The 15,177-nt window shown below is 43.7% G+C and overlaps 1 protein-coding gene across 2 annotated transcripts; it reads right to left on the bottom strand.

The window, feature by feature from the left end:
- Positions 1 to 1,068: 1,068 nt before the first annotated feature.
- On the bottom strand, positions 1,069 to 9,961 carry selenok (selenoprotein K). Of its 2 annotated transcripts, none has more exons than XM_072472481.1 (4): positions 9,843 to 9,960; positions 6,528 to 6,618; positions 6,326 to 6,412; positions 1,069 to 1,162 (listed from the first exon to the last, which is right to left on the bottom strand). In XM_072472481.1, the coding sequence occupies exons 1-4, from the start codon at positions 9,859 to 9,861 to the stop codon at positions 1,069 to 1,071; spliced, it is 291 nt and encodes a 96-aa protein (XP_072328582.1). In that variant the 5' UTR covers positions 9,862 to 9,960. The 2 variants fall into 2 exon arrangements, with proteins under 2 accessions (XP_072328582.1, XP_072328583.1); XM_072472482.1 differs by having other exon boundaries at positions 1,078 to 1,162; positions 9,843 to 9,961.
- Positions 9,962 to 15,177: the final 5,216 nt, after the last annotated feature.

Here is a 15,177-nt window from a genome sequence, read left to right as displayed (position 1 = left end):
TACTGATGATTGCAAATGTTCAATCTCATAATTCCTCAGATAAAGGAAACAATGAGATGTGAACAACATTTAGTCTTGGGTTAAGTGACAAGTAACATTAAAGCCAACCAAATGTCAGACTGTCTTCAACAAGAGAGAATCTAACCATCTCCCCATGATATTCAATGGCATTACCATTACTGGTTTATCCACCAACATCTGAAGGCTACCATTGATGAGAAACTGAACTGGATCATATAGACATCGTGGCTACAAGAGGCTGGGATTTCAGTGGCAAGTAACTAGTCTCCTGACTCCCCAAAGCGTGTCCATCATCTACAAGGCACAGGTCAGGAGTGTGATGGTATATTCCACATGTCTGTACAAGCAACTCCACAACACTCGAAGCTCAACACCACCCAAGACAAAGCAGCCCTCTTGAATGACAACCCATTCATCAACTTAAAACATTTACTCTGTTCACCACTGGTGCCAATGACAGCATGTGTACCATTTTCATGATCTACTGCAGCAACTCACCAAGAGCATCTTCCATGATTTCTACCACTTAAAAGAACAAGGGCAGCTGACATATGTCACACTATTACCTCCAAGTTACACTGTAGGCTGACTATATTGCCTTTCCTTTACTGTAGCTCGGTCAAAATCCTGGATCCCCCATCCCTAACAACATTGGGTGCACCCACACCACACGGACTTAAGTGGTTCAAGAAGGCACCTTGTCATGGGTAATAATGAGCAATAAATTCTGGCCTCGTCAGTGATGCCCACATACCATGAACAAATAAAAACAAAATTTAAAATCCCATTAAAAAAAATCAAAGAATGACCAACTAAGTCAAATTCCCTTATAATGAGTAACTTAGCCAACTTGCTTTGTTTACAAGCCAAGACAAAACAGTGCTTTGTGGAATTATACGCATGTCTGCCATAATTATTCTATTTGCTTTGCAATAAGGATGAAACATTACAAAAATAAGTGACCTGAACTCATCAGCAAATAATCACTTTACATACCAAACTTTAGAATATTAATTGTGAACATATTCTTGTTTAGAAACAGACATCTTACCTTCCTCATCCCCCAGACATTGGAGGTGGTGCAGGCCCTCCTCCACCATGGTTTATTCGACCCATTTTTCTCCGTGGAGCTCCTGGGGGGCTGTTTTTAAAAATAAAAAAAATCCAGTTATGCAAGGAATTTAAATAAAGGTTCATTTGGACAGGAAATCCTATTGCAGGTAATAATCCAGGTCGAACACAATATCTGTAGTCAGAACTTTCCTCACAAATTTGTGAAGCAACCCCCCCTCCCAGTTATTCATACGGGCCTAGACTGAACATGGGAATTCAGAAATAGAGTCATAAGAGGTTTGCAGCATGAAAACAGGCCCTATGGCCCAACTTGCCCATGCCGCCCAGTTTTTAACCACTAAGCATTTGGCCCATATCCCTCTCATAGAATTTACAGTGAAGGAGGCCATTTGGCCCATCGAGTCTGTACCGGCTCTTGGAAAGCCCACGTCTCTGTACCCATTTTCCCCATATAACTGACTACCTCATCCTGAGATTTAACCTTATGCAACAACCTACCATAAGGTACCTCGTCAAAGGTCTTGCTAAAATCCATGTAGATAACAAATAGGAGCAGGAGGTGACCTTATACCCCCTCGAGCCTGCTTCACCATTCAATACGATCATGGCTGATCGGTTGCCTCAATTCCACATTCCTCCCTGCTCTCCATATCCTTTGATTCCCAAGACCAAAAATTGTCCATCTTAGCCTTAACTATATTCAATGATGGAGCATCCAGGATAGGCAATTACAAAGATTCACAATCCTGAGTCAAGAAACTTTTCTCCATCACAGTCCTTTATGATCAACCCCTTATCCTGAGACTGCATCATGTTCTAGATTCCCCAGCTCAGGGAAATCAGACTGCCACCGTCTTGAATTTATTTTTAAATTACACTACCCGTCTCCCCATAGTCTGATGGCAAAAGGGGAAGTGCATGTACTGACTAGTCACAACATTGCAACCAGTTAGTTAGGAAAGAGATATTAAATAATTTCATAGAATTTACAGTGCAGAAGGAGGCCATTCAGCCCATCGAGTCTGCACCGGCTCTTGGAAAGAGCAGCCTACCCAATGTCAACACCTCCACCCTATCCCCATAACCCCACCCAACACCAAGGACAATTTTGGACACCAAGGGCAATTTATCATGGCCAATCCACCTAACCTGCACATCTTTGGACTGTGGGAGGAAACCGGAGCACCCGGAGGAAACCCACGCACACACGGGGTGGATGTGCAGACTCCGCACAGACAGTGACCCAAGCCGGAATCGAACCTGGGACCCTGGAGCTGTGAAGCAATTGTGCTATCCACAATGCTACCGTGCTGCCCCAATTTATATTTGTATTGTGTTTCAGGAATAAGGTACAGGTTTAAGCTTAATTTGAGTTGAATGCCAAGAAAGGGTTAAAACTTCAATTATGCTTCGTGTGAAACAAAGCCACTTTCACGTCTGTAGGTTTAGTTTTACATTAGCGAAGGTTTCATGACACAAAAGCAATTACAAGGTGTAAAAATAATTAAGCTGTTGCTCAACAACCAGAGACCCACATTGAAAAGCAGAAGCACTCGAGGCAAGATGCATTCCACAGAAACTCTTAGACTAGGCAGGACAATGTACAGGGGCAGAAAGCCAGGGGGAGGGGGGTGGGAATCCATAGAAAATTGTATTGGCTGACATTTTTCAGATTATGGCGTGTCCCAGAACAGACACGCATGATTCGCTGATCCCAGCCCGCACTTCTCACACTCATCTGCCACTCCCTGGAAGAACCCACTCATTCTTGCCCGAGTCCTATGTACCTGTGTATCATCTTAAACTGTATCAGGCTCATCCTTGCGCACAAGGTCGCAATTACCCTTCGTAGCACCTCACTCCATACTCCCCAGTTTCTGACCTCCCACTTATCCTGAATCTTCACCACCTGCTCGCTCTCCCAGCTTCCCATATATGTCTCCGTCCTGCCCTCCCCTTCCACATCTGGAAGCAGCAGTCGCTCCAACAGGTGTACCTTTGTACCCTGGGGAACTCGTTCCAAACCTTCCGTGCAAAGTCCCTTACCTTAATGGGAAGACATTACCTTATCTATTTTAATATTTTAGATGTATTCCAACATCTGCAACTTAGAGCGCTAATTAGTACACCTGGCAAAAAAAGTATAAATTACAAATGACTGTCAATAAATTCAACAATTGTTAAAGAATTGTTTTTTTCTTCTTCAATTTTTCCAATTAAGGGGCAATTCTGGAACTGTTTGCTGCCTGTTCCATCACAGGGCTCTTGGAGCTGGGACTATTTGCAGTTTCCTGACTTTCATCTACAGAGCCCCAGGGCCTGAGGCCCCCCAGCAAACAGGAGGTTGCTGCAACACTTGGAAGAGGAGAAGGAGGTTGGTGCATCTTGACTTTATTTTGTTTTCATCTGCCGATTACATCGACTCTCTCTCTCCCCTTTCTCCCCCATCGTCCACCACTGACCGGGATGGCAACAATGCCACCTATACCAGTGGTAGCGTCCACTACAGCCACCTATGGGCGAGTGGGGGCCTCCACCCTCCCCATTGTTCCCGAGGTTAGGTCACCGCTTCGCCTCAGAACTCAAAAACTTGGGGTGAAGTGCTGCACCCACCCCACCATGTCAATCGAGGCCTGCGCCTGTGCTGGCCGAAATTGTTGGCCCTTTGGCCATAGTTGCAGCCTCCAAGGCGTATGGCAAAGCGGTCTTCTTTTTGAGAGCCGAGCGGGCAGTCCACCTCGCCCTGGAAAAATGGCTCACAGTGGGCGGGATCTATCGCTGGAGGCCACTGCCAAGAGAGTTATTCTCTCTAACGTCCCGCCTGTTATTCCCACGGATCCTCTCCTCACCCACCTCCATCAACTGGGCGAGGTACGGTCAGGGGTGATACCGCTCCCGCTCAGCCTCAGACCCCACTCTCAAGCATATTTTCTCCTTCCGGTGCCAGGTCTGTGTTTGCCTGGCCCAGGAGGAAGTCCTGGAAGGGGCTTTTGAGATCCCTTTAGGGGACAAAGCCTACTGCAACTTCTGGTCCGCAGGTGGTGTGCGTTGCCACGCCTGCAAGAAGGTGGGGCATATTAGAAAAACTTGCCCCTCCTCTAACACTGCCGCCACCCCCTCTACTTCCACTGGCCTGGAGATGAGGGGACAGCCACGTGGCTGGAATGCGGAGAGAAAGACCAACAGGGCGATTCGCCAACGGTCAGGTTTGGATCCTTCTGAGCATCACTGACCCAGTGCCCCTGACTCGGGTGCAGCCGTCACACCTCACCCCACCATCACCCAGCAACACCCTCAGCCCGGTAACGTTTTGCCATCGGATGCCGGGCTCGGCGCCACTTCTGCGCAGGCCCCTGTGGGTGGCAGTAATGAGGCACGTGTCCTCGAACCAAAGGGTGCTCTGTCCCAGCCACAAATTCTGGAGAGAAGCATTGAGGGACAAGGAGTCAGCCTGGAGGGGCCTCCAAAGATAGAGGTTTCCCTGGTGTGTGACCCTCTCCCCTGCAAATGGTGTCACTCCAGGTTCTTTTCCACAGATCTCACGCCCAGTCCCCGAAAGAAAGGAGGCGGGGGAATAGTGAGGAAATCCCAGCAGCTGCCGCTATCCCCTGAGCAGGATGCTTCGGGGTCGGACAGGACCCTAGAGGGCCCGTTCCACCCAGTACAACTTAGCACCCCGAACCTGTTCAATTTCTCAGGGGAGAGGGTCAGCGATAACCCCCTGCTTCTTAGCGGGTTATAGTTTGGAAGACCCTCTGTTCCAACCGCTGTCTTTGGGCACCTCTGGCACCATCCCGGACCTGGCACCATCCCGGACCTGTTTCCAGTTATTTTCGGGGCCTTCCGGTAACCAGGCGGCAGGGGCAGAGCACGCATCTGCACCACTGCCTCCCACTGGCCCAGGACTCCAGGAGAAGCCCGAGAAGATTCCACCTGTCGATGATCTCGGTGGCAGGATCAAGATAGGCCCTGGGTTAGTTGGTGGGCCGTGTCACCCACCGCACTCAGTGCTGGTGGAGGATCCGAGCCCGGAGGGCGACTGTCAGCCGCCCAGTGTCAGGAGCAGAGGCTGCACATGAGGCTCTCTGCAGTGGGATGCAGGGCTCACTCGTGCCTGACACGGTGTCGCCCCTCACAGTCCCAGAGGGGACTTCCAGAATCTGGCACATCATAATTGAAGGTTCTTTGTTTTTCTGCCTCCGTAGTAGTTCAGGCAGTGTCCTATTGGGCCCAGCACCCTCCTTTCCCCTCTCTCCCCACCACACCCTCTTCCTTTCCCTTCTGTTGGTACAGTGACGAGAGTATCTGGTCTCTCCAGTGCAAAGTTTAGTGCTTGTACCATTTGTTTTTTGTCGAAATGTGCTGTGATCTGTTTTAGTAATCAGTGTATCCTAACGCCCCCCCCCCCCCCCGGACATTGGTACTGGGGGGGAAGGTACCCTTTTCTCACCAGAAAATTAGTGTTTGTACCATTTGGCCTTGTACATATTTTTACTGTTTTAATAAAGAAAATATGGCCAATCCACCTACCCTGCATATCTTTGGTTTACGGGGGTGAGACTCACGCAGTCACGGGGAGAATGTGCAAACTCCACATGGACAATGACCCAGGGCCAGGATCGAACCCGGGTCCTTGGCGCCTTGATGTAGCAGTGCTAACTACTGCGCCACCGTGCTGCCCATGTTTTTTTAATCCTATTTCATGAAAATGGGTAGCATTTACTTTGTGGCAGATGCCAATATATGGAATGTTATCTTTGCTTTTTAAACAAAGTTGTAAATTCATTGGCTTTTGACACTGAACAAAAATATTTGACATTTTGACTTACAACAAAGGCTCTTTAAATTGATGCATTTGAAAATAAAAATTTGTATCATCATGGGCAATGCATATTAATTTGAACTTTAAATTAAATCTTAAAAGCACAAAATTATTTGTCCTATTTACCATAGCATTTGTTTAAAAAAAAATAAAAAATGTTTCTTTCTGCATTAAGAGGCGACAGTCAAAACCCTCTAATACCGTCTTGTGCTATAGTTCAAATAACAGGTTGGATTGAGCTATAAATGATTTCCCCACATAACAAATGACCACTTGGCTGAATTTCCATTTGCAGCACAGCAGGTGAAAGGAGACAAAATTGGAGGAGAATGAGAACCTTTAAAAGAACAATGAAAAAGGAGATTTATTGAAAGAAACAACTCCCGCTTGCATTTAACATCAAATTACCCTCTTCCATCGTCGGGTCTACCCCAGGATGACTGACTTCCAGTTCTTTTATATTCAGCTCCAGCTGGGTTGACCAATGTCCGAAAGCTAAATATGGAATACAATTCTTGATCATTAAATCAGAAACAATCGTGCTTTCCTATAATGCTTTAATTGGTAGAACATTTTGTATCCTTAAGAATAAATGCAGGTTGAAACTTACAAAAAGGAAATAAACTCCACTATTCCCCAGAAAAACTGAATTATTAATGAGAAACTCCATGGTGCCCGACTCCTGCTATCCACAACTTCTCCTGAAAAGGAAGAAATACAGTATATGAAGTTTATGCATTTTACTCGGTACAGAACAATGAATCATAGAATGAACATCTAAATGCTGTTCCTCTAAAGCCTCATAGCGAACAACGACTAATTCTAATCCTAGAATGTAATGCCACTACAATCTACGTGAATGGGCATAGCTTTGACCATTTTTCAGCTAGCTGTGTCACAAAGCCCTAATGACCAAAATCACCCGTAAGCTTTTTTTTCCCATATCCTTTCATCTTTTCAACATTAAGCACTGATGATCTACAGAAGATGTATGGCTAACATTGACCTAGAACATCTCTCTACATAGACTGATAGAAACAACCTTCCATTAGGATAGGAAAGGCTAAGTACTCCATCCAGGAAGGACCTGTTGACCACAAGTTTGGATGTCCAGCTCGAAAAGATTAAATGCTAGGGGAAAATACAGCTCAAAGGTCAATGTTATATATATATTTTATATTTCTGTTTCATGATCCATAATGCTTTAGGTCATTCGTGAGAAACATTTGTAAATGTACGTCATCCCCAGCCAGCAGATACATGCAGAGAATATTGGCAACATTTGGAGGCAGGATGCAGACTTTCCCCTGTTCAAGGGTTTGAAAGCAAATTGAGAGAGAAATTAAATACATACAAAATATTAGTGTATTTCAAGTGTTAGCATCACACCAATAATTCATTTTCACGATAGACATACTGGTACCAGTATAGGGAAATTACACTTAAAGAAATATATTGTAACCTTGTAGGAATGTGGGGGAATGTAATGTCTCATGCGTGCACACAAAACTCGGCACCCATGATCCAAGTAAACTATTACAGTTCAAGTGAATGTGGTACCTGTGGTTAAGCTACCTCCCACTACATTCTGAAATGGGTTGTAACGTTTATGTTATGGAATGATGGGATCACAATGTCACTGACCTAATTTTGTCTCAAAAAAGGTATTTTTAAATGTTTGGTAACTACAGCAATAAACAAGCATACAGAAACACAAACATTTTAATGTTTTACAGTAACGTAATTTAGAAAATTCCAATTATTTTCTCTTCCTTTGCCCCAATAAGTTAAGTGGAAATGATTCAATTAATAAAGCACAAACAGCAATGTTTAATTCCAAGATTTACTGAATCCATGCTTCCATATTTTCAATGCGTAGGGATAATTTAAACTTTTTAAAGATTAGCATAGGTAAATATCAATTTTAGTCATGGCTGATAAAACACAAACCGTACAAATTAACATGAATCAGCCCACTGCACTATTTACACAAGAAAAAGACATTCGCAGAATGCAATTGCCAAAACACTGAAAACCCTAGACCAAGTAATAAACAAAGCTCTGAATTAATCAGTCGCTGAACACTAAATCTTCAGTTCCATCAGAGAAATAAGCATAATGGAGATTTCCCAATCTGTTAAAAAGGTCCAATACAGAACATAGACAAAATAGAAGGAACCCAAATTTACCAATATTAATATGGGAATTAAATAATTAACATGTTAAATGGATCTTGTTGGAAAGTGGAAATAGAAAACAAAACTGCAAGCACTGATTGTTGACTCCTTAACTGTTTACCTAACCAATAATTAGCTTGATTTTTTTATCCATTCATGGGATGTGGCTTCGCTGGCTAGACCAGCATTCATTTCCCATCCCCAATTGCCCTCGAGAAGGTGGTTGTTAAAGAGGAAGAAATTAGCTGGTGAAAAGATTGGCATGAGATTAAGTAAAACTTCCAACAGAAAATGAAATTAAAATCGCTTATTGTCACAAGTATGCTTCAAATGAAGCTACTGTGAAAAGCCCTTAGTCGCCACATTCCGGCACCTGTTCGGGGAGGCTGGCTTCTTGAGACAGAAACTAATCTAAGACGGCAGTTGAACATCTCAGCTTGGCTGCATTTGGCCAAGCTTAGAGATCATTTGGCTTCCAGTTTCTTAAATATCCAGGCTTTGACTGCTGCCAGAATCTGGTAAGAATCACTTGCCTGTCAGGCAGGTGAGCTGGAGACCACAGCTAGTACCACCACCTGAGTAGCAAATTGTGGATGCAATATCCATTCCAGGAATTGCACATGACCCAGCTGGATGAATTCTAGCAAGGATCTTCTGATTATCCATCACACACTTGGAGCAATGAAATATTCAGGGAAATTGGCATAACTATTTTTCGTGGGTATCTGCAGCGCTTGTGTTGAAGTTACAATATACAATCCTTGTCCATGGCAGTGTCTAAGTGTAGTATTAAGAGAATTGCACACACATTGTCAAAAACACTCATTTAAATTTTAACCTCCCACCTGGCACTAAATTATAGATGGCAAGACATCTTCAAAGGGCCGAAATAAGAAACAAATGAAGCCAGTGAGGCAAGTTTTAGTTGTTTTAAAAAAAAAAGTTTCCCTGTAGACGAGGGGCAGAGCTCATCTCGGTTCCACAAAAAAAAACTTGCGTGTCCCTCAGCTCAAGCCTGATCATCTCTCGACTTCCCCCTTTATCACTGACCCGACTGCCAGGTATCATTCCCACATGTGCCTGGCAGTGGGCTCCAGCCCATCTGCCCGACAGGCAAGTGATCCCCATCAGGTGCTGGCAGCAGTCCAAGCCTGGATATTTAAAAGAATCCAGGAACCAGCCCCACCCAGACCCCGAATAAAATCGAGATCACTACTTCTCAGAACAAATATTAAACGGAGATGTAGTCGTTTGCTCCCGTGAAAGACCCCATGTCTAAAAATCTCATCAGGGTGAAGAGTATCTTGGCCAAGAATTCACGCTGAACAAATACTCCCCGCGCAGATCCGGCCCGTTGCCGGCACCGTCGGGGTTGTCAAACGAGTTAAAGCCGCCCGCTCTAAACTGCCGAGAACGGTCCGGCATTGTTGCGTATCCCCGGTCATTGAACACGTTATTCATCCAGATCCCATCGGCTGTTGCCTCCTCTCCGATCCTCGGTCACATCCTGGGGAGTGGGTGAAAGGGGCTGCACCAGAATGACAGCAGGTTAATCAACAGCCTGAGGCCCGGGCCGGGGAGTGGGACGAGGAAACCCCCGGGTAAACAACCCAGAGAGAGAAAAACACTGGATCAGTTGAAACACCGACACTTACTATCCCCCTCCCCCTCAATCAGAGACATTCCGCCGCAACCCCATCAAACACACTCTCCCCCTCCTTCCCTGAAGCTCCCCACCACCTTCTCACCGTTAGACACGTACACCATTTTACCACGATTTATTTCCGTTTCCGGCCTTCTGCCGGTTACTTCCGGTCACGGGGTCGGAGCGAGTGTGTTCACAGCGGCCATGTTGGAAGGAGCCGTTTCCGGTTCCGCTGGAATGTTGCTCCGACTGAACTCGCAAACAAAAGGAAAGGAGAAGACCATTCCTTACTCCAATTGACAAAACGCTGTGCAAACTTTACGCAGACAGTGACGCACGGCCGGAATTGTACCCTGGAGCTGTGAGGCAGCAATGTTAACCACTGTGCCACCGAAGTTGTTAAAGAGGCCGCCATTTAACCGACCAGTTTTCAGCAGCAGGATTAACTGGTCGGCGTTTTGTTTGCATAGGTTTCCTCCGGATGCTCCAGTGTCTTCCCACAATCCAAAGATGTGCAGGTTAGGTGGATTGGCCAAGTTAAATTGTCTGTTGGTAGGGTTACAGGGATAGGGTAGGGAATTGGGCCTTGGTAGGGTGCCCTTCAGAGGATTGGTGCAGACCCGATGGGCCAAATGGCCTCCTACTTTGTAGGGATTCTAAAATTCTGTCACCCCCTCAGACTTCTCGTTTTCAAGACTAAAGAAACACACCTGTTCATCCTTCCCTCATGGATATAACCTCAAGTACAATGGTGTGTATTGTGGGAGAGAATACAGCCATTTGGCTGCAGTGTACTTTACTTTTTAAAGCAAGGCCTTTATTACGATCTATAGCAAGGGCTCCAGCACTCCAACTACTGAAACTAGAGAGCCCTGATTGAGGATTATACAAACAGTTATACTTTTGGATTCAGTTACAAGAAATTAGCAAATACCATTCAAAGGTGTACAAACGTTTCAAAATTATCTACGTCTATTCACAACTAATAATTAGGATTACATATCTTTATTAGTGTAGGCATCCAATTGCAACTTTGGCACATCTGATTACAATGTCAACCAAACATGTATTTTTCTGTTTAATAACTTCCAGACATAAATACGATAAGAATATATTTTAAACCAGTGATGCATCAAATCTGTTCCACATTGTTCCTTTGTTATAGTGGACACATGAGCTAGAGCTGCACAGTGTTCTATGAATCCTTGTATTTGAATTGTGTAAATAAATTGTTCTCTATAAATTTTGTCCTTGATTTATCTGTAGTCAGCTGAAACAACTTTTCTCATCACTCATTTTCTGTCAGGATTTAGCAGCAAGTGTTTTAGCTTGCATTATTTGTAACCCTTTCAGCCCCCCTTTTGATCTTTGGTTTATCCAAACAGGTCAATTTGTATTGAAGTTTCTTCTGCGAACATCCCTTCTGAAGAGCAGGCACAACAAACAAAACTTCATTACATTCTAATTGGCCTAAATGAGGCAATAAATTCTTATTTGGCTTAAGGGGTGCATGACCAATCTGTGATTGGTCTAATTGGTTTTGCGAGGGTGATGGTCATCTCTTGATATACAATTTCCCATAGTCCCCTGTTTCTCTCACAACCAAGTAAACTAAATCAAATAAACTCAGGATCTCATGGTCCCTTGACTGGCCCTCTAAAGGTATCAATTTGTTGTGGGACCATACCTCCATGTTTGTTTTAGTTACCTCTTGCCAAGATAAAATAATACTTTGTCTCCCTTGCCCATTTGTTCAGGGTGGGGGGAACTATGCTGTCAGACCACCATGAATGATATCTTGGTTTTAAGCCCATCAGCCCCAAATCTCAATTAATTGGTATTAAATCAGACCCTTGTCAGTGATTTCATGGTTTGGACAGGTTATTTGGAGGTTGCTTCTACTGCTACTCGGTGCTTCCTTGGAATTAGTTACTTTACTTCACAAAGTCTGTATAGGATACATATCAATGTTTGAAATTTATGATCTGCTAAATATAACTACATTCAACATATCAACATTTGAAGAATTACAAAAACTAACTGCAGAACTTAATTGTAAACTTACAAAATCAAAGATGGTTTCTTTCTCTAACCCTTGAGTATAGTGATTTGTGTAACAAGAAAATCTACCTTTAGTTTTTGTATCTTCACATAATTTGTTATATTCCATAAATCTATTGTAACTTGAATGTGACCCCTGAATAATTGGATTGATGTTCCTTTCTCTCCCACCTGCAGATCACCTCACTCAATATCATTCAAAATAATATAATGCATGGACTTAAAATATTGTCCAGATATCAGTTTCAGTATCCATCTTGGATAATCCTCACCAGATTTATTTGCTATCAGACCCTTAACTTGTTCAAACCAAATGATTTATCCTTTCACTTTAATTTCAACTAATTTGATATGTAATGATGTGTTTGATTCTATCACAATTGTTTTAAAATCCATTTCTGTATGGAGTAAATGCCTTGACAATTTCATGTTGTTTCACTATTAGCCCCGTTAATCATTTCATGCCATGTTGTTTGTCAATTTGTGTTCATGCCTGAGACCTGCTCTTCAATGGATAACTGCAAGTACTTCCAAACCCTTGAATATTTTGAACTGGTTTCCTGCATCCAGTGAGTCATCTGCACACTTACGCAGTGTCTCAAATGTCACACCACAATTTCTTGAACTCATGTCAACAAGATCACAATTATCTCTCCACATATGGGGCTGGTTTAGCACAGTGGGCTAAACAGCTGGATTGTAATGCAGAACAAGGCAGCAGCGCAGGTTCAATTCCCGTACTGGCCTCCCCGAACAGGTGTCGGAATGTGGTGACTAGAGGCTTTTCACAGTAACTTCATTGAAGCATACTTGTGACAATATGCAATTATTCTTATTATAATATATGGCCCAGATGCCTCGGGTGGTAGCCAGAGTTTAATAAGGACACGGGAAGTCCACACCGAGTAAAATATGAACAAGGTTTTATTTCCAAAAATGATATGTACATACCCGGTATATCCCTACCTAGCTCCTCTTTAGTCGGTGCCTTACTGGCCGACCTTATCCTAGCACGAGGAAGACCAACATGTAGGTCCCTTACGGGATATTACACAGTATCAAATTTTATTCTCTGGAAAAAAACATTGACAAGGTCACCAGCATCACCAAGAGAAAGTTTATCAAATTTACTAATCTCTAGATTTGTCTTTGCCAGAATATATGTCAATGCCAGATTGAAACATTCCATCGAATTGTACCCAACATCCCAATCCTATTTGCGGTTTTAATTTCCTGTCTCGCCTTCAACCATCAATTACTTAATCCTATCCTGTTTGATGCATCCTACTAGTTACTTTCCTATCACAGTCACAAGCCCTGGAGAAATTGTGCAGTCCAATAAAACATCTTCATATCATCATTTGATTCCAGGCAGTAACATATATTGATTAATTGTTCTTTGTCTTAAATGGCAACAGTTTTTTTTAAAAAGCACACTTTTCACATCCATGAATTGTCCCAAATTCTTGTGTTGTTGGCTTTCAGATTTCCATTAATGTCTAATTCATCTCTTCAAAAGATACTGTTCTTATCTCCAGAGAAACCACTTAAATTGTGTATACTGCTTTAATTTCTTAATAAAATCCCTTTAAATGTCAGGTGTTTCTCATAGTCGTTCTCGTTACCCGTCAAATAAATTACACTTTATTTCATCTCACCTTGTTCAACGATCGTCCACCCTGTTCTTAGTTCTTCATTCACTCTACTCTGCCATCCGGTCACATCGGTCTCCTCGAATGGCTCTTCTCTTACCCTGTTCACTTCCTCATCTCCCATCTGCACATCTCCCATCTGCACATGAGGTCCTTTTCCTCAATGTTAATATATCCCACTGGATTGATTCCCTAACTATGGTAATCTGCCCCTTTGTGGGCAGCAGCAAGCTCTCCCATCGAGCCCTCCTTGCATCTGAAACTGTTTTAATCTCCCATGTTCAGAATCTATACTTTAAAAAAAAATTGTAAAAATTCTATTTCACATTTTCTCCCAAATTTACACCGAACAATAAGCAATAATCAGTAACGAATGTAATGTCAATCCCCATATCAATAACAATGATCCCATCCTCCCACCAAACCCTAAACATTAGCCCGCATGTTAACATAAACAAATGACAAAAAGGAATTGGGAATCACCCAAGTCACCATTAACAAATAGAGTCCCTCTCCCCCAAACCCCCCCCAACCTCCTAATGTTCGATGTGATCCAATTCTCGAAACTGCATAATGAATAACGCCCATGAATTGGAGAACCCCTCCATCCCCTCAGTTCAAATTTGACCTTTCCAAGCGTCAAGAATTCCATCAGGTCCCCCCGCCACGGCACAGGGTGGAGAGATTGACCTCCACCCTAACAGGATCCGCTTTCGGGTGATAAACGAGGCGAAGGCCACAACATCTGCCTCCGCACCCGTTTCCAACCCTGGCTCGTCCAACACCCCGAATATGGCCCCCCAAGGGCCCGGGTCCAGTTTCACGTGCACCACTTTAGAGATTACCCTAAACACCACCTTCCAGTAATCCTCCAGCTTTGGACAGGGCGAAAACATATGAACATGATTTGTGACCCCCCCCCAACGTTCACACACATCTTCTACCCCCTCAAAGAGCCGGCCCATCCTTGCCCTTGTAAGGTGCTCTCTATACTCCACCTCCACCTTCAGCTGTATCAGCCCCAACCTCGCACACGAGGTGGAGGCGTTCACCCTCCGGAGCACCTCACACCAGAACCCCTCCTCCATACCCTCTCCCAACTCTTCCTCCCACTTCAGAATCTGTACTTAAGGTGTGTTCTGTATCCTGCAGCAACTATTGATTGCTTGATATTGAGTAATAAGCTCAGGTCGCTTATAATCTCCATGTTGGGTCACTATGGCAGTGTAGTAATTCCCATTATTGTGACAGTATATGTGGAATGGGCAGGTCTCCATTTTCTCATTCAACCATCATTTTTAAGGTAATAACATTCTGGTATACACTGAGATTCCTCTTCCGTGTATGCTTTCTGATACATCCGTTTTATTTCGGTTGTAACTCCGCCAACTTTCCTGAACTAAAAATATCCACCTCATTCTCCACCTATTCTTGTTTTCCAAACATCTGATCAAAAATAGTTTCTGATAATTCAACCCCCACTTTATCTTCACTCTTTGATTTCTCCTCTTGTCTTAACCTGTGACTTTGCGCCCTTGTTACTACACAATCAGGAAAAATCCCAGGATATTCGTCCCTCAACAGTTCAGTTGTTTGATTTTCCACTGGCTCATCAACCACAGAAGGCATCACTCCCATCTGCGATCCAGCTATATCATTACCCAAGATAAACTGTATTCCTGGACAAGATAGTTTCTCTATTACTCCTACTACCACTTCACCGCT

The sequence above is a fragment of the Scyliorhinus torazame genome, chromosome 13 (genome assembly GCF_047496885.1).
Source record: "Scyliorhinus torazame isolate Kashiwa2021f chromosome 13, sScyTor2.1, whole genome shotgun sequence".
NCBI classification, from domain to species: domain Eukaryota; kingdom Metazoa; phylum Chordata; class Chondrichthyes; order Carcharhiniformes; family Scyliorhinidae; genus Scyliorhinus; species Scyliorhinus torazame.
This window is presented reverse-complemented; position numbering and strand designations above follow the sequence as displayed.